General features: G+C 40.8%; 1 protein-coding gene across 2 annotated transcripts in view; it reads right to left on the bottom strand.

The window, feature by feature from the left end:
- Positions 1-6,783: 6,783 nt before the first annotated feature.
- LOC138851889 (GATOR complex protein Iml1-like) overlaps positions 6,784-22,830 on the bottom strand; it is a 31,722-nt gene continuing 15,675 nt past the window's right edge. The window contains exons 5-6 of one of the 2 annotated variants that reach the window (XM_070081409.1): positions 22,479-22,559; positions 6,784-7,007 (exon numbers count right to left, since the gene is read on the bottom strand). In XM_070081409.1, the coding sequence (XP_069937510.1) occupies positions 6,834-7,007; positions 22,479-22,559 (255 nt within the window). In that variant the 3' untranslated portion in view covers positions 6,784-6,833. Of the gene's footprint in view, positions 7,011-22,478; positions 22,560-22,830 lie in introns of both variants that reach the window. The other variant, XM_070081408.1, reaches the window with a different exon arrangement.

The raw sequence follows: 22,830 nt of genomic DNA, 5'->3' as shown, positions 1-22,830 counted from the left end.
CATTTATAACATGTAAAAGGGGATTCATTCTGATATTTTGCAACCGTGCTGGTTGGCGTTTATACTCTTGTTCCGTTCCAGGTGCTCCACCACTCTTCTCTTGATAATCTTCTCCATGACTTTGCATACTATACACATCAGTGACACTGGTCTATAGTTTAGTGCCTCTTTTCTGTCTCCTTTTCTAAATATGGGTACTACATTTGCCATCTTCTATACCTCAAGGTAGTTGCCCAGTTTCAAGGGATGTGTTGAAGATTGTGGTTAGTGGCACACACATAGCATTTCTGCTTCCTCTCTAAGGACCCATGGGGAAATGTTATTTGGTCCCATTGTCTTTGAGGTATCAAGGTCCTTTAGCAGCTTCTTCACCTCCTCCTCAGTTGTGTGAATGTCATCCATCACTTGTTGGTATATTCCTTGTTGGTGTCCCCCTCTGTTCTGTCCACCCAGAGGCCTTCCTGTCTCCACTGTAAATACTTCCTTAAATATTTCTTGAGCTCCTCACATACCTCTTGATCGCTTCTGGTGAGTTCCCCACCTTCTTTCCTCAGCCTGATCACCTGGTCTTTGACTATTGTCTTCCCCCTAATGTGGCTATACAGCAGTTTCGGGTCAGACTTGGCATTCAATGCTATGTCGTTTTCGTACTGTCACTGGGCCTCCCTCCTTACCTGTGCATACTCGTTTCTGGTGTTTCAACTAGTCTCTGTATTTTCCTGGGTCCTTTGCCTCCTGTACCTCTTCCATTCTCTGGTGCACTTAGTTTTTGCCTCCCTACACCTTTGGGTAAACCAAGGACTCATTTTGGTCTTCCCATTATTTCTACTGCCCTTGGAAACAAACCTTTCCTCTGCCTCCCTTCATTTTGTTGTTACGTATTCCATCATTTCATTTACTGATTTTCCTGCCAATTCTCTGTCCCACTGAACCTCCTGAAGGAAGTTCCTCATACCTGTGTAGTCCCCCCTTTTATAGTTTGGCTTTTCCCATCCAATTCCTGTTATCCTCTCAACTTGTAACTCTACTTTGTATTCAAAACACAGAACCATGTGATCACTAGCTCCACGGGGCCTCTCATATGTGATGTCCTCAATGTCTGAACTGCTCAGGGTGAACACAAGGTCCAGTCTTGCTGGTTCATCCTCCCCTCTCTCTCTGGTAGTGTCCTTAACATGTTGATGCATAAGGTTTTCCTCCCTCCCTCTCTCTCTCTCTCTCTCTCTCTCTCTCTCTCTCTCTCTCTCTCTCTCTCTCTCTCTCTCTCTCTCTCTCTCTCTCTCTCTCTCTCTCTCTCTCTCTCTCTCTCTCTCTCTCTCTCTCTCTCTCTCTCTCTCTCTCTCTCTCTCTCCTCTCTCTCTCTCTCTCCCCTCTCTCTCTCTCTCTCTCTCCCCTCTCTCTCTCTCTCTCTCTCTCTCTCTCTCTCTCTCTCTCTCTCTCTCTCTCTCTCTCTCTCTCTCTCTCTCTCTCTCTCTCTCTCTCTCTCTCTCCCCTCTCTCTCTCTCTCTCCCCTCTCTCTCTCTCTCTCTCTCTCTCCCCTCTCTCTCTCTCTCCCCTCTCTCTCTCTCTCTCTCCCCCTCTCTCTCTCTCTCCCCTCCCCCTCCCCCTCTCTCTCTCTCTCCTCCCCTCTCTCCCCCCTCCCCCTCTCTCTCTCTCCCCCCTCCCCCTCTCTCTCTCTCTCTCTCCCCCCTCCCCTCTCTCTTTCTCTCCCCCTCTCCCCCTCCCCCCTCTCTCTTTCTCTCTCCCCCCTCCCCCTCTCTCCCCCTCTCTCCCCACTCTCTCTCTCCCCTCTCTCTCTCTCCCCTCCTCCCCTCCCCTCTCTCTCCCCCTCCCCCCCTCCCCCTCTCTCTCCCCCTCCCCCTCTCTCTCTCTCTCTCTCTCCCCTCTCTCTCCCCCTCCCCCTCCCTCTCTCTCTCTCTCTCTCTCTCTCTCTCTCCCCCCTCCCCCTCTCTCTCTCCCCTCTCTCTCTCTCTCTCCCCTCTCTCTCTCCCCCCTCCCCCCCCCTCTCTCTCTCTCTCTCCCCCTCCCCTCTCTCTCTCTCTCCCCCTCCTCTCTCTCTCTCCCCTCCCCCTCCCCTCTCTCTCCCCCTCCCCCCTCTCTCTCTCTCTCCCCCTCCTCTCTCTCTCTCTCTCCCCGTGTGTGTGTGTGTGTGTGTGTGTGTGTGTGTGTGTGTGTGTGTGTGTGTGTGTGTGTGTGTGTGTGTGTGTGTGTGTGTGCATGCATGCATGCGCATGTGCTTGTACTCACCTAGTTGTGGCTGCAGGGGTTGAGTCACAGCTCCTGGCCTCGCCTCTTCACTGGCCGCTACTGAGTCACTCTCCCTGCACCATGAGCTTTATCATACCTCTTCTTAAAGCCATGAATGGATCCTGCCTCCACTACATCGCTTCCCAAACTATTCTACTTACTGACTACTCTGTGACTGAAAAAATACTTCCTAACATCTCTGTGATTCATCTGAGTCTTCAATTTCCAATTGGGACCCCTTGTTTCTGTGTATCATCTCTGGAACATCCTGTCTCTGTCTACCTCATCTATTCCTCGCAGAATTTTGTACGTTGTTATCATGTCTTTCCTAGCTCTCCTGTCCTCCAGTGTCATCAGGCCAATTCCCCTTAGATCTGGAACTAGTCTTGTCACAAAACTTTGCACTTTCTCTAACTTCTTGATGTGCTTGACCAGGTGTGGGTTCCAAACTGGTGCTGCATACTCCAGTATGGGCCTGACATACATGGTGTACAGTGTCTTGAATGATTCCTTACTGAAGTATTGGAATGCTATTCTCAGGTTTGCCAGGCGCCCGTATGTTGCAGCAGTTATCTGGTTAATGTGTGCCTGTCATGTGGTATAGAAATTTGCCTCACGCTGTCCTCGAAGTGGATCCAAGTGTGGTACTTTTATAATATTGGCCTTGTACATAACAGTAAGGCCACCCAAATCCCTCCTGTGTTGAAGGCTCTGCTGAAATGACAGATCTATCCAGGATTGGTCCAGGCGAGAGATGAGACGTCTTGTTCTGTTCTCTACTTTGTCAAGCAGTCGCAGATGAGAAGGGGGGCAGGCGCCCATTGTGATACCTCAACACATATCATGACTTGCTGTTGCCTCCCTGTCAGGTATTCTCAGATCCATTGCAGTGCCCTTCCAGTTTTACGTGCCTGATCTTCTAGCCTCTGCACTAATCTCTTGTGAGGAATTGTGTCAAAGGTCTTCTTGCAGTCCAAGAAAATGCAATCAACCCACCCCTCTTTCTCATGTCTTACTTCTGTTACCTTGTCATAAAACTCCAGTAGATTTGTGGCACAGGATTTGCCTTCCATGAATCTGTGGTGGCTGTCGTTTATAATTTTGTTTCGTTCCAGGTGCTCCACTACTCTCCTCCTGACAATCTTCTCCATGACTTTGCATACTATACACATCAGTGACACTGATCTATAGTTTAGTGTCTCATTTCTGTCTCCTTTCTTAAAGATGGAGACTACATTTGCCATCATCCATACCTCACGTAGCTGCCCAGTTTCAAGGGATGTGTTGAAAATTATGGTTAGTGGCACACACAGCATCTCTGCTCCCTCTCTAAGGATCCACAGAGAGATGTTGTCTGGTCCCACCGCCTTTGACGTGTCAAGTTCACATGGTAGCTTCTTCACCTCCTCAGTTGTGTGTATTTCATCCAACACTTGTTGGTATATCCCCTGTTAATGCACTCCACTGTTTTGTTTTCCCAGTGTCCTTTCTGTCTCCACTGTAAATACTTCCTTAAATCTCATGTTGAGCTCCTCACATACTTCTTGGTCGTTTCTTGTGAGCTCCTCACATACCTCTTGGTCGTTTCTTGTGAGCTCCCCACCTTCTTTCCTCAGCCTGATTACCTGGTCCTTGACTGTTGTCTTCCTCCTGATGTGGCTATAAAACAGTTTCGGGTCAGACTTGACTTTCGATGCTATGTTGTTTTTCTAGTGTCGCTGGGCCTCCCTCCTTATCTGTGCATACTCGTTTCTGGCTCTTCGAGTAATTTTCCTGGGTCCTTTGCCATCTGTACTTTTTCCATTCTCTGGTGCACTTAGTTTTTTCTCCCTACACCTTTGGGTAAACCAAGGGCTCATTCTGGTCTTCCCATTATTTCTGTTCCCCTTGGAAACAAACCTTTCCTCTGCCTTCTTGCATTTTGTTGTTGCGTAGTCCATCATTTCGTTTACTGACTTTCCTACCAATTCTCTTTCCCACTGAACGTCCTGCAGAAAGTTCCTCATACCTATGTAGTTCCCCCTTTCATAGTTTGGCTTGTCCCTTTCAACTCCTGTTACTCTCTCCACTTGTAACTCTACTATGTATTCAAAGCACAGAACCACGTGATAACTAGTTCCAAGGGACCTTTCATATGTGTGTGCCTGTGTGTGTGTGCTTGTGTGTGTGTGTGCGCCTGTGTGTGCACGCTCATGTGTGTTTGTGTTTGTGTGTGTGTATGCTCCTGTGTGTGTGTGTGCGTGTTTGCAACAAGACTAGCCCCGGAGCTAAGGGGTATACCCTACAAGGAGAGGTTAAGGGAAATCGACCTGATGACACTAGAGGACAGGACAAATAGGGGGGACATGATAACGACATATAAAATACTGAGAGGAATCGACACGGTGGACAGAGACAGGATGCTCCAGAGATGCGACACAGCAACAAGGGGTCACAGTTGGAAGCTGAAGACTCAGATGACTTACAGGGATGTTAGGAAGTATTTCTTCAGTCACAGAGTTGTCAGGAAATGAAATAGTCTGGGAAGTGATATAGTGGAGGCAGGATGCATACACAGCTTTAAGAAGAGGTATGATAAAGCTCATGGAGCAGGAAGAGTAGCCTAGTAGCAGCCAGTGAAGAGGCGGGGCCAGGAGCTATGACTCGACCCCTGCAACCACAACTAGGTGAGTACGTACGTACACACACACGCACACACACAATACATCAAGTCCTAAAACTCGCTTGTCTCTAGTCCCTCCGATCTAAAATGCTATTACATACATGCCTGTTGGACACTCAAGCCCTTACCCCTCAAAAGCTCCTTAACACCTTCTTTCTAGCCCTTAGTGAAATGACCCTAGACTTTCTTCCATTCATGCAAGGTTTATGTACGCCGTTAGCCAACCTATCTTGCTCCAAAGTCTCTAAATGACCGAACAGTCTCAACAATCCCCTCTATCATTCTTTGAATTATACTTTTCATATCGCAAAACTGTTTTTTAATTTATTTATTCCTGATTCTGTGCATAATATTTGCATAACACAGATTTTAAGGTCAAATTCTCTACTGCCTCCAGCTACTCTCTCACTGTGACAGTAAGACCATGCTGCACAACCATACACAAGGTCATCTTTCACACACTCACCTGCTGATACACTCCTAAATATCTAAATGCGTTCATTTCCTCCATACCCCCTTCCTCCAATCTGAAGTCTGGTCTTTCATTATCTAGCTTTTTTATTCTCATCACTTTACTCTTTTCTATGTTCACCTTTAACTTAAAGTTCTTGCTCTGTGTTCCAACATCCAGTGGAAAAACATAAACATGGTATAACCAAGGGACACTGTGGACACCATCATACATATACAGATTGCCATCACACGTTTTCAAATTGCCAAATCCCTTTAGCTCAGTAAACTCCTCACTCTGCCAATATGTTTCCATATTTTCCATGTATGTACTCTCTAAAGAACTTAAGCTGTCTCCAAGCAAAATGCTGTCTTAATGAAGTGCTCATTCTGCCTTTGTGTATCTGTTTTGCAACTTCATATGAGATTTATTATCTTTTATACTCACACCTCTCCCCAATACCCTTGGATTCACTTCTTTTGCAACTCCATCTACAAGTCCTAGGGATATACCAAAGTATTGGTATTGATGGTTATCAGCCATTTTTATGGCATCAATATAAGTAAAAAAAAAAAAAAGGCTACTGCCAGCTGATACTTAAAATAATAATATTGTATGTGTGCTTAAAAATGTCAAAATTAACACAATACCTCATGATTGTGCAGGTTACCCATACACTCACTCACTTGCATGCATGCACACATGAATGCACACACAAATACATATGTACACACCCATACATGCACATGTGCATGCACACATACACATACGAAAAAAATGATAAGTGCCTTTGACAACAAGTAACTAGAACAACAGGCCGAGTAATGACATAGTCATCTCTGAGAAATTAAGTTATTTAATATTTAACCTTTCTTTTTATTCTTTTTTAACAAGTTGGCCGTCTCCCACCGAGGCAGGGTGACCCAAAAAGAAAGAAAATCCCCAAAAAGAAAATACTTTCACTATCAATTAACACTTTCACCTCACTCACACATAATCACTGTTTTTGCAGAGGTGCTCAAAATACAACAGTGTTATTTAATACCAAATGTGCAATAAATATTCCCTTATATATTGAACGTAGTCATTTTAAAAATAAAAAATATAGGAAAAGTATCAGTATCGGCAGAAAACTGGGTATTAGTATTAGCAAAAAATTTGGTATTGTCCCATCCCTAATAAGTACAGGAGCCAAGGTGACATCACATCCTTGTCTAAGGCCCACAGTAAATTAGTAGATGTCTGCTATACACATATGTACTGTAAATATAGCTACTTTTCTTCAAAAAAATATTCAAGGAAAACTTCTTTCTGAAAAAAATGTCTTAATAAAAATGTTCATTCAAAATCTATTAAGTATTAGTCCTAAACGATACTTTGAGAACTTATGGTAAGAAGAAAAGTTGTAAGCCACAAATGTGTTTTAAATGATGTGTATTGTTTGTAAAGACAAAAATGAACTTAAGATTAAAGCTATACCTGACCACTTACACCTGATGCCAGTCCTGCAGTAGTGGAGACAGATGTAGAGGTGGTAATGGTTGAGGTGGAGGAAGATGTGGAGGGCAGGCAAGATACTAGAGGACCTAGGCTGTGGCGCCTGCCAATATTTCCGTACACACTACCAACCTTCCCACCACCACCTGCCTTCTGCAAGTTACAACTTGTACTAAGCCAATACCAGCAACATGCACAACTTAAACACAAGACAGCGCTACATGTGAAGATATATAAATGTGACCAAAGAAAACTTAAACACAAGCTAGTTTGGCCTTGAAAAAGGGGCAGAAAATCTAATAAATTACGTTAGCCCACTGTCAGAGCTGCCTAAGCCATGTGACTTGACAAAAAGTAAATGAAAGTATTCAAGATTCTTTGCAAGTATAAGTAAAAAATTTTTGGAAACACCTTCTTTCTCATTACATATTAGAATATCTTAATTGATAATACCTAATTCTAAATGACTATGAATAAGTGTTACTCTACAACAGGAGTTATGACCCAGAGAACTCTGACAGTAAACTCTTGAGTAATGTCAGGAGCATCCAATTATCACACAAAGAAAAGAGAAGCAATGTACACTATGTATATTCATTATCAAAGACAACTGTACTGATATGTATGATACATTAAACATAAACCATAAAATAAATTACATACATATTTTATTAAATACTGATCTTTGCGCTAAGAAATACAAAATATATACAGGGAAAGTTGTGACATATGTCTAGCATGAAAGAAAATCCCTTTGTAGATCTCAAGTGAGTTAAATGGAAAGCTGCAATTCAAATCACAATAAAAGTAAAACTATAGATTACTGTACAAAAGCAAGTCAAATAAGAGGCTCTAACTAATGAAAAGAAAGTGAAGTTTATGTGAAAAAAATCTTTGGTATATAGCAGAGAGAGATACTGTGCTCTCAAAATGTAAATGTTAAAGGATTTTTAGTTTTCTGTAATTTGAAAGATGGACAGTATAGTATGCTCCTTGCTTAGTGACGAATTCATTTATTGACGTGGTCTTAGGAACAAAACTCCGTTGTTAAGTGAGGAAATTGATTTTTACATAGTCCAATATTAGTTTTGCATGAGGTCCATTATACAAAGTATGAGAATTTAGCTTACACAAATGAGTGTTTTCCAAGGACCTCTTATTATAAGGTGTTTACATTTATGTAACAATTCAGCAAACATTAACATGGCCTGTTAAAGTTTTATATTTATTTATTATACATCAGTATTATGAAATACAGTGGTCCCTCATTTATCATCGTTAATCCGTTCCTGGAAGTGCGACGATTATCGAAAAAGACGATTCTCAAATCAATTTTCCCCATAAGAAATAATGTAAATACAATTAATCCGTTCCTGACACCTAGAAGTATTAAAACAAAATTTTTTTTACATGAAATATAGATGTAGTACATAAACAATACAATGGGACATGATGAATGAAACATTAACAGTATAACACTTACCTTTATTGGCGATTCTTCTTAGTGTATGGAAGACTGGAGGAGGAGAGAGATTGGATTAGTTACTGTTTGGAAGGGGAATCCCCTTCCATCAACACCTCAGGTACCAAGTGTTTTTCTGGGGTTACTTCTCTTCTCTGTTTCTTAATGCCACTACGACCAACTTGAGAGTCACTGGAGTCCTGTCTCACAAAAAAAGTGTCCAGAGAGCTCTGTTTCTGGCGTCTCTTTAAAACTTCCCTATAATGGGCCAAGACTCTGTCGCTGTACAAGTTGCCAATATGGCTTGCAACATCCTTCTCAGGGTGATGTTTCTCCATAAATCTTTCCATCCTGCCCCACATTTCAAAAATCTCCTTAATTTCTGAAGAAGGCACCTTCTTCCATCTCTCTTCCTCCTCCTCTGTAGCAAGATTCTGAGCTGCGATCTATTCCTGTTCCTGCTGAAGCTCTTGCAGCTTCTCAGCTGGCCAGTTCGGCCACACGTACGCCACTTTCAAATTGTTCAATGATGTTTTTCTTAAATTCAATTGTATTTCTCCTTTCTTTACCAAAGGCTTGGCACTAGGAGCTTTCTTTGGAGCCATGGTAGCTTATTTAGCACTTGTAAGCACTAAAACGAATAGAATATTATGAAATATTTCGTATGAACAAGTGAGGGGACCGTCTCTCACTGGAATATTGCTGCACTCTAACAGCACCTTTCAAGGCAGGTGAAATTGCCGACCTAGAAAATGTACAGAGAACTTTCACGGCGCGCATAACGGAGATAAAACACCTCAATTACTGGGAGCGCTTGAGGTTTCTAAACCTGTATTCCCTGGAACGCAGGAGGGAGAGATACATGATTATATACACCTGGAAAATCCTGGAGGGACTAGTACCGAACTTGCACACGAAAATCACTCACTACGAAAGCAAAAGACTTGGCAGACGATGCACCATCCCCCCAATGAAAAGCAGGGGTGTCACTAGCACGTTAAGAGACCATACAATAAGTGTCAGGGGCCCGAGACTGTTCAACTGCCTCCCAGCACACATAAGGGGGATTACCAACAGACCCCTGGCAGTCTTCAAGCTGGCACTGGACAAGCACCTAAAGTCAGTTCCTGATCAGCCGGGCTGTGGCTCGTACGTTGGTTTGCGTGCAGCCAGCAGCAACAGCCTGGTTGATCAGGTGCTGATCCACCAGGAGGCCTGGTCACAGACCGGGCCGCGGGGGCGTTGACCCCCGAAACTCTCTCCAGGTAAACTCCAGGTGAACAATGGTGCACTGGCTGGGAAGAGAGGCCAAGGCAGCTCAGAGCGTGAGTATGCATCCCGGATGAAGGACGATTAGTGAGTAAACCAACCATTTGCGAGCCAATGTTTGGATGAGAAGAATGCGACGATTTCCGAAAAGGACGACTATCGAGCCGGACGATTATTGAGGGACCACTGTAAATGTTTACATTACACAGGCAATATAATGCCAAAAATATGTATACCTGTGTACGTACTATATATACAGTGGTCCCTCGATAATCGTAGTTCTCGAGAATCGTAGATTTCGGAAATCATAGGGATATTTTCGTATAAACATGGGCTCGCTAATCATAGATTGACTCGCAAATAGTAGTTCGTCCAGGACAGGTACACACAGCCCCGAGCCCCCTCACACTCCTTTCCCAGCCAGTGTGCCATTGTTTATCAGTGAGTGAGGATGATCCCACGAGTTCATACGTTACATTTCATAATATTCCATTCGTTTTAGTGTTTGCAACCGCTAAATAAGTCACCATAGCTCCAAAGAAAGCTTCTAGTGCCAGCCCTGTGGTAAAGAATGTGAGAAACACATATAATTTAAGAAAAAATTTGTAGAAAAATATGAAGGTGGTGGTGGTAGAGTGGAAGCAGTTGTGATAGTGGTTGATGGTGGTAGAGGGTGGTAGTGATGGTGGTAGTGATGGTTGTAGCAGTTGTAATAGTGGTAATAGTTGTAACAGTAGTTGTAATACTGGTTCTTATGTTATTGAGGCTAGGACTTTGGGTAGTTTCAAATTTAGGTTGGATAAATATATGAGTGAGAGGGGTTGGATTTGAGTGGGACTTGCAAATGAGTGGATAGTTATCAAAGCTTATTTCTTGGGTAGCATTGAAAATTGGGTTGGGCAAATGTTTTGTTAGTGGGATGGATTGTAAAGGACCTGCCTAGTATGGGCCAACTGGCCTGCTGCAGTGATCCTCCGTTCTTATGTTCTTAAGGTGGTAGCATTGTAATAGTGTTAGAAAGTGGTAGTGGTGGTAGAGGGTGTCTTCTTTAGTGATTCAGCAATTCAACCAACTCCTCCAATGTTGTTGGAGTTATATAGAGCTACAGAAAACACGCCGCCTCAGCTGCTGCTTCACCACCATTATGGACCGTTCCACTCATCAACTACCCCTATTCCCAATGTTCATTTATACATTTTATTAGTGCTTTACATTTATTTGGCATTCTTTTCTGCATGTAAATCTATATTTAAGCTAGGTAAGTGACCATTGAAGTGACCTAGAGTCATAAGAACATAAGAAAGGAGGAACACTGCAGCAGGCCTGTTGGCCCATACTAGGCAGGTCCTTTACAATTCATCCCACTAACAAAACATTTGCCCAACCCAATTTTCAATGCTACCCAAGAAATAAGCTCTGATATGCAAGTCCCACTCAAATCCAACCTCTCTCACTCATGTATTTATCCAACCTATCCTCCTTATGGAGGGGGATTCCCCTTCCAAATAATAACCTCTCTTCCCTCTCTCTTCCTCCCTGTCTTCCATTCATCAACAACAGCCTTCAATAAAGGTAACTGTCATGTTGAATGTTAATTCTTTTGTGCATGTAAATCTATCTTTAAGGTAAAAAAAAATTGTTATTGATACTTCTGGGTGTCAGGAACGGATTAATTGTACTTACATTATTTCTTATGGGGAAAATTGATTCGAAAATCGTAATTTCGATAATAGTAGCACCTCCAGGAACGGATTAATTACGAAAAACGAGGGACCACTGTATATATATTCTTCTTTCTTTCAACACACTGGCCGTATCCCACCGAGGCGGGGTGGTCCAAAAGGAAAAATGGAAGTTTCTCCTTTCAAATTTAGTAATATATACAGGAGAAGGGGTTACTAGCCCCTTGCTCCCGGCATTTTAATCGCCTCTTACAACACACATGGCTTACAGAGGAAGAATTCTGTTCCACTTCCCCGTGGAGGTAAGAGGAAATAAACAAGGACAAGAACTAGAAAGAAAACCCAGAGGGGTGTGTGTATACATACTTGTACATGTATGTGAAGTGTGACCTAAGTGTAAGTAGAAGTAGCAAGACGTACCTGAAATCTTGCATGTGTATGAGACAGAAAAAAAAGACACCAGCAATCCTACCATTGTGTAGAACAATTACAGACTTCTGTTTTACACTCACTTGGCAGGACAGTAGTACCTCCCTGGGCGGTTGCTGTCTACCAACCTACTACCTAGGATATATATATATAAATATATATATAAATGCTGCAGCGAGGAGGCGGTTGAGACGTCCTGTCTAAGGGCAATGTGTGGTGTGAATATTATGCAGAGAATTCGAAGTGTGGAAATTAGGAGAAGGTGTGGAGTTAATAAAAGTATTAGTCAAGAGGGCTGAAGAGGAGTTGTTGAGGTGGTTTGGTCATTTTGAGAGAATGGATCAAAGTAGAATGACATGGAGAGCGTATAAATCTGTAGGGAAAGGAAGGTGGGGTAGGGGAAGGAAGGTGGGGTAAGGGTCGTCCTCAAAAAAGTTGGATGGAGGGGGTAAAGGAGGTTTTGTGGACAAGGGGCTTGGACTTCCAGCAAGCGTGCATGAGCATGTTAGATAGGAGTGAACTGAGACGAATGGTTTTTGTGACCTGATCAGCTGTTGGAGTGTGAGCAGGGTAATATATAGTGAAGGGATTCAGGAAAACCACTTATTTTTATATAGCTCGACTTGAATCCTGGAAATGGGAAGTAAAATGCCAGGAAGGAAAAAAAACTGGCAGGAAATGGCAGAAATCGTACACCAAATCCAGTCATTCCTGGAGTGGAACCACAGTCGATGGCCTCCACTCCAAACCAACAGATACAGATACTAATGCCGGAAAAAAAATCCCCCCCCCCAGTACCAACAATACCACCAGTCCGATAACATTCTTCTTTGCAAATATACAGGGTCTAAAGCCAGCGACAAACAACAAAATACCTTTCATCCGTGGACTGCTTGCAGAGGCAAAGGCAATGTTCGCGGCTTTCACTGAGACCCACATAAAGGATCACTTGGACAACGAAATATGGATCCCAGGTTACAACCTATACAGATGTGACAGAGTGAACAGGCAAAATGGGGGGGTTGGCCTGTACATTGCAGAGTCACTTGTTTGCACAGAACTGCTTAATGCCTCAAATGACGTAGTGGAAGTTTTAGCAGTAAAGGTCGAGAACCAAAACCTAGTCATTGTGGTAGTCTACAAGCCTCCGGATGCAACATCCCAGCAATTCCAGGAACAGCTGTTAAAAATTGACCACTGTCTGGAAAATCTTCCAGCTCCTGCACCCAACATCTTGCTCCTGGGGGATTTCAACTTAAGGCACCTAAAATGGAGGAATATAGCAAATAATATTGTTGCAGTAATAACACCAGGAGGCAGCTATGATGAAAACTCACACTCACACGAGCTTTTAAATCTCTGCACAAAATTCAATTTAAACCAGCAAATAATAGAGCCTACTAGACTGGAGAATACACTAGACCTCATCTTCACTAACAATGATGATCTGATAAGAAATGTCACCATATCAAAAACAATATACTCAGATCACAACATAATTGAGGTTCAGACATGTATGCGTGGAGCCCCAGACCGACAAAATGAGACTAGTCACGAGGGAGCATTCACCAAATTCAACTTCAATAACAAAAACATAAAGTGGGACCAAGTAAACCAAGTCCTAACCGATATAAGCTGGGAAGATATACTAAGCAACACAGACCCAAACTTATGGGTAGAACAGATTAACTCGGTGGCACTCGATGTATCCACAAGGCTTATTCCTCTAAGAAAAAGGAGGAGTAGATGTAAAATAGAAAGAGACAGGCGCTCCCTTTACAGGCGACGGAAAAGAATAACAGAGCGGCTAAAAGAGGTCAATATATCTGAAATGCGCAGGGAGACACTGGTCAGAGAAATAGCAAGCATCGAACTTAAGCTAAAAGAATCCTTTAGGAGTCAGGAATCGCGGGAAGAACTAAAAGCCATAAATGAAATCGAAAGAAACCCAAAGTATTTCTTCTCCTATGCCAAATCAAAATCGAGAACAACGTCCAGTATTGGGCCCCTACTTAAACAAGATGGGTCCTACACAGATGACAGCAAGGAAATGAGTGAGCTACTCAAGTCCCAATATGACTCAGTTTTTAGCAAGCCGCTAACCAGACTGAGAGTCGAAGATCAAAATGAATTTTTTATGAGAGAGCCACAAAATTTGATTAACACAAGCCTATCCGATGTTATCCTGACGCCAAATGACTTTGAACAGGCGATAAATGACATGCCCATGCACTCTGCCCCAGGGCCAGACTCATGGAACTCTGTGTTCATCAAGAACTGCAAGAAGCCCCTATCACGAGCCTTTTCCATCCTATGGAGAGGGAGCATGGACACGGGGGTCGTCCCTCAGTTACTAAAAACAACAGACATAGCCCCACTCCACAAAGGGGGCAGTAAAGCAACAGCAAAGAACTACAGACCAATAGCACTAACATCCCATATCACAAAAATCTTTGAAAGGGTCCTAAGAAGCAAGATCACCACCCATCTAGAAACCCATCAGTTACACAACCCAGGGCAACATGGGTTTAGAACAGGTCGCTCCTGTCTGTCTCAACTACTGGATCACTACGACAAGGTCCTAAATGCACTAGAAGACAAAAAGAATGCAGATGTAATATATACAGACTTTGCAAAAGCCTTCGACAAGTGTGACCATGGCGTAATAGCGCACAAAATGCGCGCTAAAGGAATAACAGGAAAAGTCGGTCGATGGATCTATAATTTCCTCACTAACAGAACACAGAGAGTAGTCGTCAACAGAGTAAAGTCCGAGGCAGCTACGGTGAAAAGCTCTGTTCCACAAGGCACAGTACTAGCTCCCATCTTGTTCCTCATCCTCATATCCGACATAGACAAGGATGTCAGCCACAGCACCGTGTCTTCCTTTGCAGATGACACCCGAATCTGCATGACAGTGTCTTCCATTGCAGACACTGCAAGGCTCCAGGCGGACATCAACCAAATCTTTCAGTGGGCTGCAGAAAACAATATGAAGTTCAACGATGAGAAATTTCAATTACTCAGATATGGTAAACATGAGGAAATTAAATCTTCATCAGAGTACAAAACAAATTCTGGCCACAAAATAGAGCGAAACACCAACGTCAAAGACCTGTGAGTGATTATGTCGGAGGATCTCACCTTCAAGGACCATAACATTGTATCAATCGCATCTGCTAGAAAAATGACAGGATGGATAATGAGAACCTTCAAAACTAGGGAGGCCAAGCCCATGATGACACTCTTCAGGTCACTTGTTCTATCTAGGCTGGAATATTGCTGCACTCTAACAGCACCTTTCAAGGCAGGTGAAATTGCCGACCTAGAAAATGTACAGAGAACTTTCACGGCGCGCATAACGGAGATAAAACACCTCAATTACTGGGAGCGCTTGAGGTTTCTAAACCTGTATTCCCTGGAACGCAGGAGGGAGAGATACATGATTATATACACCTGGAAAATCCTAGAGGGACTAGTACCGAACTTGCACACGAAAATCACTCACTACGAAAGCAAAAGACTTGGCAGACGATGCACCATCCCCCCAATGAAAAGCAGGGGTGTCACTAGCACGTTAAGAGACCATACAATAAGTGTCAGGGGCCCGAGACTGTTCAACTGCCTCCCAGCACACATAAGGGGGATTACCAACAGACCCCTGGCAGTCTTCAAGCTGGCACTGGACAAGCACCTAAAGTCAGTTCCTGATCAGCCGGGCTGTGGCTCGTACGTTGGTTTGCGTGCAGCCAGCAGCAACAGCCTGGTTGATCAGGCGCTGATCCACCAGGAGGCCTGGTCACAGACCGGGCCGCGGGGGCGTTGACCCCCGAAACTCTCTCCAGGTAAACTCCAGGTTTGACTGTTTCAGGCCCCTCTCTGAAACTGTCATTCTATGTCGCTCAATTTTTGAAAAAAAAAAAAAATATTTTTTCTTATGAAATGATAGAGAATCTTTTCCCGATGGTAATGACACCAAAAGTTCGAAATTTGGTCGAAAACTCGTGGAATTATGCTCCCGCGAAGTTAGCGGTCTCGGCGACATATGCGTATCGGCGATTTCGCCGACTTTGAGCCCTATTTTCAGCCAATTCCATTGTTCCAGTTGACCAAACTCATAGCTATTTCTTTAGAACTCCATTTTATCTATCAGCTGAGTACAAGAAACCTCCCATTTACTAATTTGGACTACCCAATATGGTGGTCAGAAATTGGCAATTTGGCCAATTTCACACAAAATAAAAAAGATGCCAATTTCAAAATAGGGTCCAGAATAAACAAGGTAGACATTCGTGGCACTAAAATAACATATGCTCTGTTCATTAGTCACATCTCTAGGCCCCTCTTATATTATTATTGCTTTCTATTTTGATTTTTTATTCATACAAAAAAATACAAAATTTACTGTTATGCAGACGACTGCATTATTGTAAAAATGGTATAAATAATATCAGTGCACTAGTGAAAGAATATTAGACTCCCCAGTTGACGTGTATTGGACGTGTGGTGTGATTTATTTACTCTTGAACATTGGTAAAAATCGAACATTTCCGCTACTTTGAGCTCAGTTTCAAGGTCGTTTTCATCGTAAAAGTAATGAAAATCATCTCTATTTCTGGAATATGTTTTCCATTTTATCACCTAAGACCATGAAAACGCGAATACAATGATAAATACTATACGAAAATACACCTCAAAGTCGGCGTTTTATTCCAAAAAAACGATCAGTTTTTTTTTCTCATTACGCAATGTGTGCTGCAGGATTTTTTTTATGTGGTGCACACTGACCACACAGACCCATTCTCTCACATGTGGGCCTACCAGCTTTCTCCCACTTGATTTGAAGCCGCTAGAATTATTGAGTATATATACGTCAGAAACATTGGCTCGTAAGACGTATTTATACGTCGAAAACAGTCAAAGGGTTAAAAGAGGGGTTTGGGATATTGGCAGTTTGGAGGTATGTATAATAGGATGGTATATATATAACTGGGGGTCCTGATATTATATTCTATAGGGAGTTTATTACATTATTTCAGGTCACTTTTTATATTGTATCTTTATACTGAGTCTCTCTTTTCAACTTTAGAAATGTATACAAGAAAAGGGGTTACTAGCCCCTTGCTCCTGGCATGTTAGTCGTCTCCTACAACACACATGGCATATATATATATATATCTTCTCTCAACGCACCGGCCGTATCCCACTAAGGCGGGGTGGCATACGCATGCGCGTGTGCATGCACACACACACACATGCACACACACACACACACACATGCATGTGCACACACGCATGCATGCATGCACACACCCGCACATGCGCGCGTGCACACACACACACACACACACACACACACACACACACACACACACACACACACACACACACACACACACACACACACACACACACACACACACACACTTACACTTTAATATATCGGCTGTTTTCCACCGAGGCAGGGTGATCCAAAAAGAAAGAAAAAAAAACTTTCATCATCATTCGACACTTTCACCATCACTCAAACATAACCACTGCCTTTGCAGAGGTGCTCAGATATGACAGCTTAGATGTACTGTATACGTACTGTACACAGCACCGCTGTTCAGTTTCACAAACCCGACAAGTATGTGATGTGAGGGCTACAAATACAGTGGACCCCCGGTTAACGATATTTTTTCACTCCAGAAGTATGTTCAGGTGCCAGTACTGACCGAATTTGTTCCCATAAGGAATATTGTGAAGTAGATTAGTCCATTTCAGACCCCCAAACATACACGTACAAACGCACTTACATAAATACACTTACATAATTGGTCGCATTCGGAGGTGATCGTTATGCGGGGGTCCACTGTATGGTGTCTTTTATTATACCACAAAACTCTGTGTTGGCAATGAGTTTTTTGATAGTCTTGGGCTAACATGAGAGAGTATATGATTCATGTCTTTTATTCATAAATGATTACATATTAATATTTGTTTAACATTAGCTTAGTGTACAAACTGCATGTACATTATAAAGATTTGTCTGGATTAAACTCAATCATTTTAAGAGATATGACTACCGTCCTAATTTGTGGTACTCTAACTTCATGGATTTGATTTATTAATGTTTTTTCTGAGAGATCTCCTTAAAATAATTTCAAATACTACAGTTTTTGCAACACCTATTTTGTTTTGGGCTCATGCATGACCCTAAATTAAAACCCAACTTGAGGAATTCATTGAAAATGTACTCACTGGATTTCTTCTTAGACATTTTTTCTTGTGAATGTCAACATTAATAAAAGTAACATGTGGGATATGGCTGGTTTCTTAAAAAAAAAAAAAAAAAAAAAAAAAAATATTAAAATGAGTCTAATTCTTAAAAAGTTACCACATGGAGAGTATTTAGTGATATTTGTGAGTTTTAGATTTGTTGGGGTCTTCAAGAACCTAACTTGTGTGAAGCACAATTAGTTAGTTGAATTCAATTTCTCTCCTCTTCCCCCTCTCCCATCACAAAAAAAAAAAAAAAAAAAAAAAAAATGGAATGAAAAGAGGTAGGATTGCTGGTGTCTCTTTTTGTCTCATAAACATGCAAGATTTCAGGCATGTCTTGCTACTTCTACTTAGGTCACACTACTACTACTTCTTAGGTCACACTACTACTTAGGTCACACTACTACTTAGGTCACACTACTACTTAGGTCACACTACTACTACTTCTTAGGTCACACTACTACTTAGGTCACACTACTACTTAGGTCACACTACTACTACTACTTAGGTCACACTACACTTGCATGTACAAGTATACATATACTCTGTGTGTTTTCTTCTATTTTATTGCTAGTTCTTGTTCTGGTTTATTTCCTCTTATCTCCATGGGAAGTGGAACAGAATTCTTCTTTCGTAAGCCATGCGTGTCATAAGAGGTGACTAACATGCCGGGAGCAAGGGGGTGGTAACCCCTTCTCCTGTATACATTAATAAAGTTAAAAAGAAAAACTTTTGCTTTTCTTTTTTGGGTCACCCTGCCTTGGTGGGATACAACTGGTTTGTTGACAGAAGAAGAAGAAGAAAAGAAGTAAAAAAAAAAAAGTGATGTTTGAGCATGAGATTTTGTAAAAAGGAGCATGAAGGCATATATATGTTAGTGAGGTGTTGCATGTTGAAGTATGAGATATTGGGACATGGACAATAACATTTGTGGAGTCCCAGAATGGTCTGTCTGACAACTGGAGGAAAACATATCTGATCTAATAATATACAGTAAAATTTGATTGTTCCCAGATTACATTTCATTTACATTTAATAATAGAGAGCTATGAAATATTATATACAACAGAAAGTGTTATAACATCTACAAATTTGTACAACTACTGAGCAATATTTACTTCAAGATTATAATTTACTATATACAAGACACTACAAATAATTTACCACCGTACATATCAGTCCTTGAATGAATATTAACAGAATTTGTTAATGGCAGCACTATTACAACTCATGCCATGAATATAAAACAAGACTAGTTAACTAAACCACAAAAGAATTTCGCTGTTTTGCTTGAAACCCAGAGTCAAGTTTGCATTTTCCAGCACCTTCACAAGAAATCCGAATTACCTTTTATGCTATACAGTGAATAAAGAGCACTGTTGTTTCTTGCAAAAAATAAATAAGACAATGAACAAGATTTCCTCTAGCAAATGGTTGTGTCAATTTCTGGCTACTTGTTTACCTCATAGCTTCTTACTTGATCATTATTACCAGCAATTTATTAGCAAACAAGTGCTAAGCTTAATAGTTACATTATTAACCCTTTGAGGGTCGAGACTCACTCTCAGGGTCGAAAAATTAAAAAAAAAAAAAAAAATCTTAAGAAATGACAGAGAATCTTTTCCCGGTGGTAATGACATAACAAATATGAAATCTGACTGAAAACTTACAAAATTACACTATCACAAAGTTAGCGATATTGGCGATTTCGCCTATTTTGAGCCCTATTTTTGGCCAATTCCATTGTTCCAGTCGGCTAAAATCATAGCCATTTTGATAGAACTCCATTTGTTCTATCGAGTGAGTACGAGAAACTGCCCATTTACCGATTTCAACTACCCAATAAAATGGTCAGAAATTGGCAATTTGGCCAATTTCAACCAAATTTCAAAAGATGCCAATTTCAAAATAGGGTCCAGAATAAACAAGATAGACATTCCTGGCACTAAAATAACATTTTCTCTGTTCATTAGGCCCCTCTTATATTACTCTTGCTTTCCATTTTGAATTTTTATTCTCACAAAAAATAGAAGATTTACTGTTATGTAGTATACTGCATTATTGTAAAAATGGTATAATTACTATCAGCACACTTGTGAAAGAATTTAAGACTCACCAGTTGATGTGTATTGGATGTATGGCGTGATTTATTTATCCTTGAACATCGGCAAAAATCGAACATTTCTACTACTTTGAGCTCAATTTCAAGGTGCTTTTCATCATGAAACCACTCAAAATCATCTCTATTTCTGTAATATATCTCCCATTCTATCAAATGAGATAAAAAAAACGAGAATACAAACCATAAATACCATACAAAAATACACTGCAAAAGCTGTTTTAAACCAAAAACACGGTCAGAGTTTTTTTTTTCTCATTATGCAATGTGTGCTGCAGGATTTTTTTTATACTGTGCACAATGACCACGCAGACCCATTCTTTCATATGTAGGCCTACCAGATTTAAAGGCGCTAGAATTTTGGCGCATAAATATGGGACCGACACTGGCTATCAAGTCGTACGTATACAGGACCAACCCTGAAAGGGTTAAAATTGCAAGTGATTATCCAAAGTTTTAAGTCTTAGAAAAAAAAAATTGAAAAGTGTCAACAATTACCATATTTTACATCAAAAACAGTTTTTTCCCCAATATGAGACTCAAAAATTTACCCAGCATCTTGGTGGCCTAAGTACTGCTTTTTTTTTTTCCTCCAGAATTTAGCCAATCAGAATGGAAGGGGAGGGTCTTTGACACCAGAGCTTCTTGTCTGCCATAAAATATAGTAACTCCATTTGGCATGGAAGCAAGGAATCACAGCACCTTTCATTATTATTCAGCATGATTTAAAAAATATTCTTTACGGCATTGTATTACCTGAGGCCAGATCACTAAAAACTTGACTGAAGGATTCTTTATAAAGTTTTCTCACATTCTCAACAATTTGTCAAAAAACTTCTGTAAAATTTAACTTGTTCTCAGTAATCCTTGAAACTGTCACCTCCAAACTTTATATTAAAGGCAGAATTCAGTTTTAAAGATAGCTTTTTATTTTCTATGATATTACATGTAGCCTCAGCTCCACTTTATAGGAGGAGATCAAGTGCATCAAGTGTCTCAGTCCATTCACTTAAGCACCATGAATAACACATGGCCGGTCAAGAACATATACAAGTTCATGCATATTACTGAAGTGTTTCCTCAGTGTGCAGTATAACACAAAGCCAAGTGTTTTTAAATTACACCCTTGTATGAAACAAAGAGTGCTCATACATAAAACTGTGTCATTGCTAATGGAAAAATCTAAACTAAAACCAAAATCTGTGGGGGAAGATAGACAGGAATCAGTCAGTAGGATTTTTGGTAAAATTTTTGAAAAAGAAGAGCACAAATGCCCTTCCTGCTAACTCCTAGGTCATTCAACTTTACATGAAGGAAGTTAAATTTAAAATAAACTACAATGTAATAAGAATATCAGATTTGATAAAGGTAACTCGCATATGAAAATCAAGGCAAAAAGATGTGACATGTTATTTCAGAGGATGCTGATGAGAAAATTCAAATATGTATTTTTTTTAAAGCACACACTTTTCTATTTTTCACACTTTTCAAATATGCAACTTTTTGTATCCCAAATTATTCCAAATAGCAGAAATAAATTTGAAGCATTGATAAATGTAGTAAGGTTACATATAACTGGGAATAAATCCAACACTTCATATAGTATATTATGATACAGCATTACATTATCATTTTACTAACAAATGTGACCAGAATTTTCAGTTTTATTACAACATTTAACTGGCAAGTAATGTGATTTCTTGTTGAGGTGCAAGAAAGTTATTTGATTTTGAGGTGTAGCAAGTAACATGATTTTTTGAAGTGTGGCATGTAATATAATTTCTTGAGGTGTGACATGTAATATGATTTCTTGCGGTGTGGCATTTAACCCTTAAACTGTCCAAACGTAGATCTACGTTTTTTCAACATTTGAAAGTATGTAAAAAAATGTAGATCTTCTTTCTTTTTTTTTCATTTGAAAATGTGTAAAAAAACTTATATCTACTTTTTTTTTGTTATATTTGAAAATATGTAAAAAAAACGTAGATCTACTTTTGGAGCACTACACATGTGAATGTAAATTTGTTTGGACAGTTTAAGGGTTAATATGATTTCTTGGGATGTGGCAAGTAATATGATTTCTTGAGGTGTGGCATGTAATATGATTTCTTGGGATGGGGCATGTAATATGATTTCTTGAGGTGTAGCATATAGAGTAATTCCTTGAGGTTGGTCTGCTTCTGGGATCATGCAGGTAACAGGCTGCTAATTGCTATGGACAACTTATGGTTGGTCAGCCCAAAAAATTAAGGCTGCATTCATTATGGACAATAGCTTAAAGAGCATAGACATTTTAAAAGCAACTCTGAAACAAATTATAAATTTGAAACAAAATCAAACAGATTAACACTTCTGATTTGGTGTAAATTACAGCAAGGCAATCATTATATATTCACCCGACTCTTGCGTGCATTTGCAGGTCTCTTGAGGCGATGAACTGTCATCTCAAAAAATCGAAGAAAGCCTTCAATAGTTGTCTGCAAAATAAAACCAACCGAGGTCTTAAAACTAAGAAGAAAAAATCAAAATGCCTTTAAAGACTAATTGTAACATTTAGCATTTTAACCTATGGTATACTTCTATACCTCCTGTTTTAAATGCCCAATTTACTTTAGAAATTATATTGGCCTAAGAAATTAACCTCCACTAATGTTCATATACAGTGGACCCCCGCTTTACGATCAGCTCCCAATGCAACCAATTATGTAAGTGTATTTATGTAAGTGCGTTTGTACGTGTATGTCTGGG

Source organism: Cherax quadricarinatus, unplaced genomic scaffold, assembly GCF_038502225.1.
Source record: "Cherax quadricarinatus isolate ZL_2023a unplaced genomic scaffold, ASM3850222v1 Contig2608, whole genome shotgun sequence".
Classification (NCBI taxonomy): domain Eukaryota; kingdom Metazoa; phylum Arthropoda; class Malacostraca; order Decapoda; family Parastacidae; genus Cherax; species Cherax quadricarinatus.
This window is presented reverse-complemented; position numbering and strand designations above follow the sequence as displayed.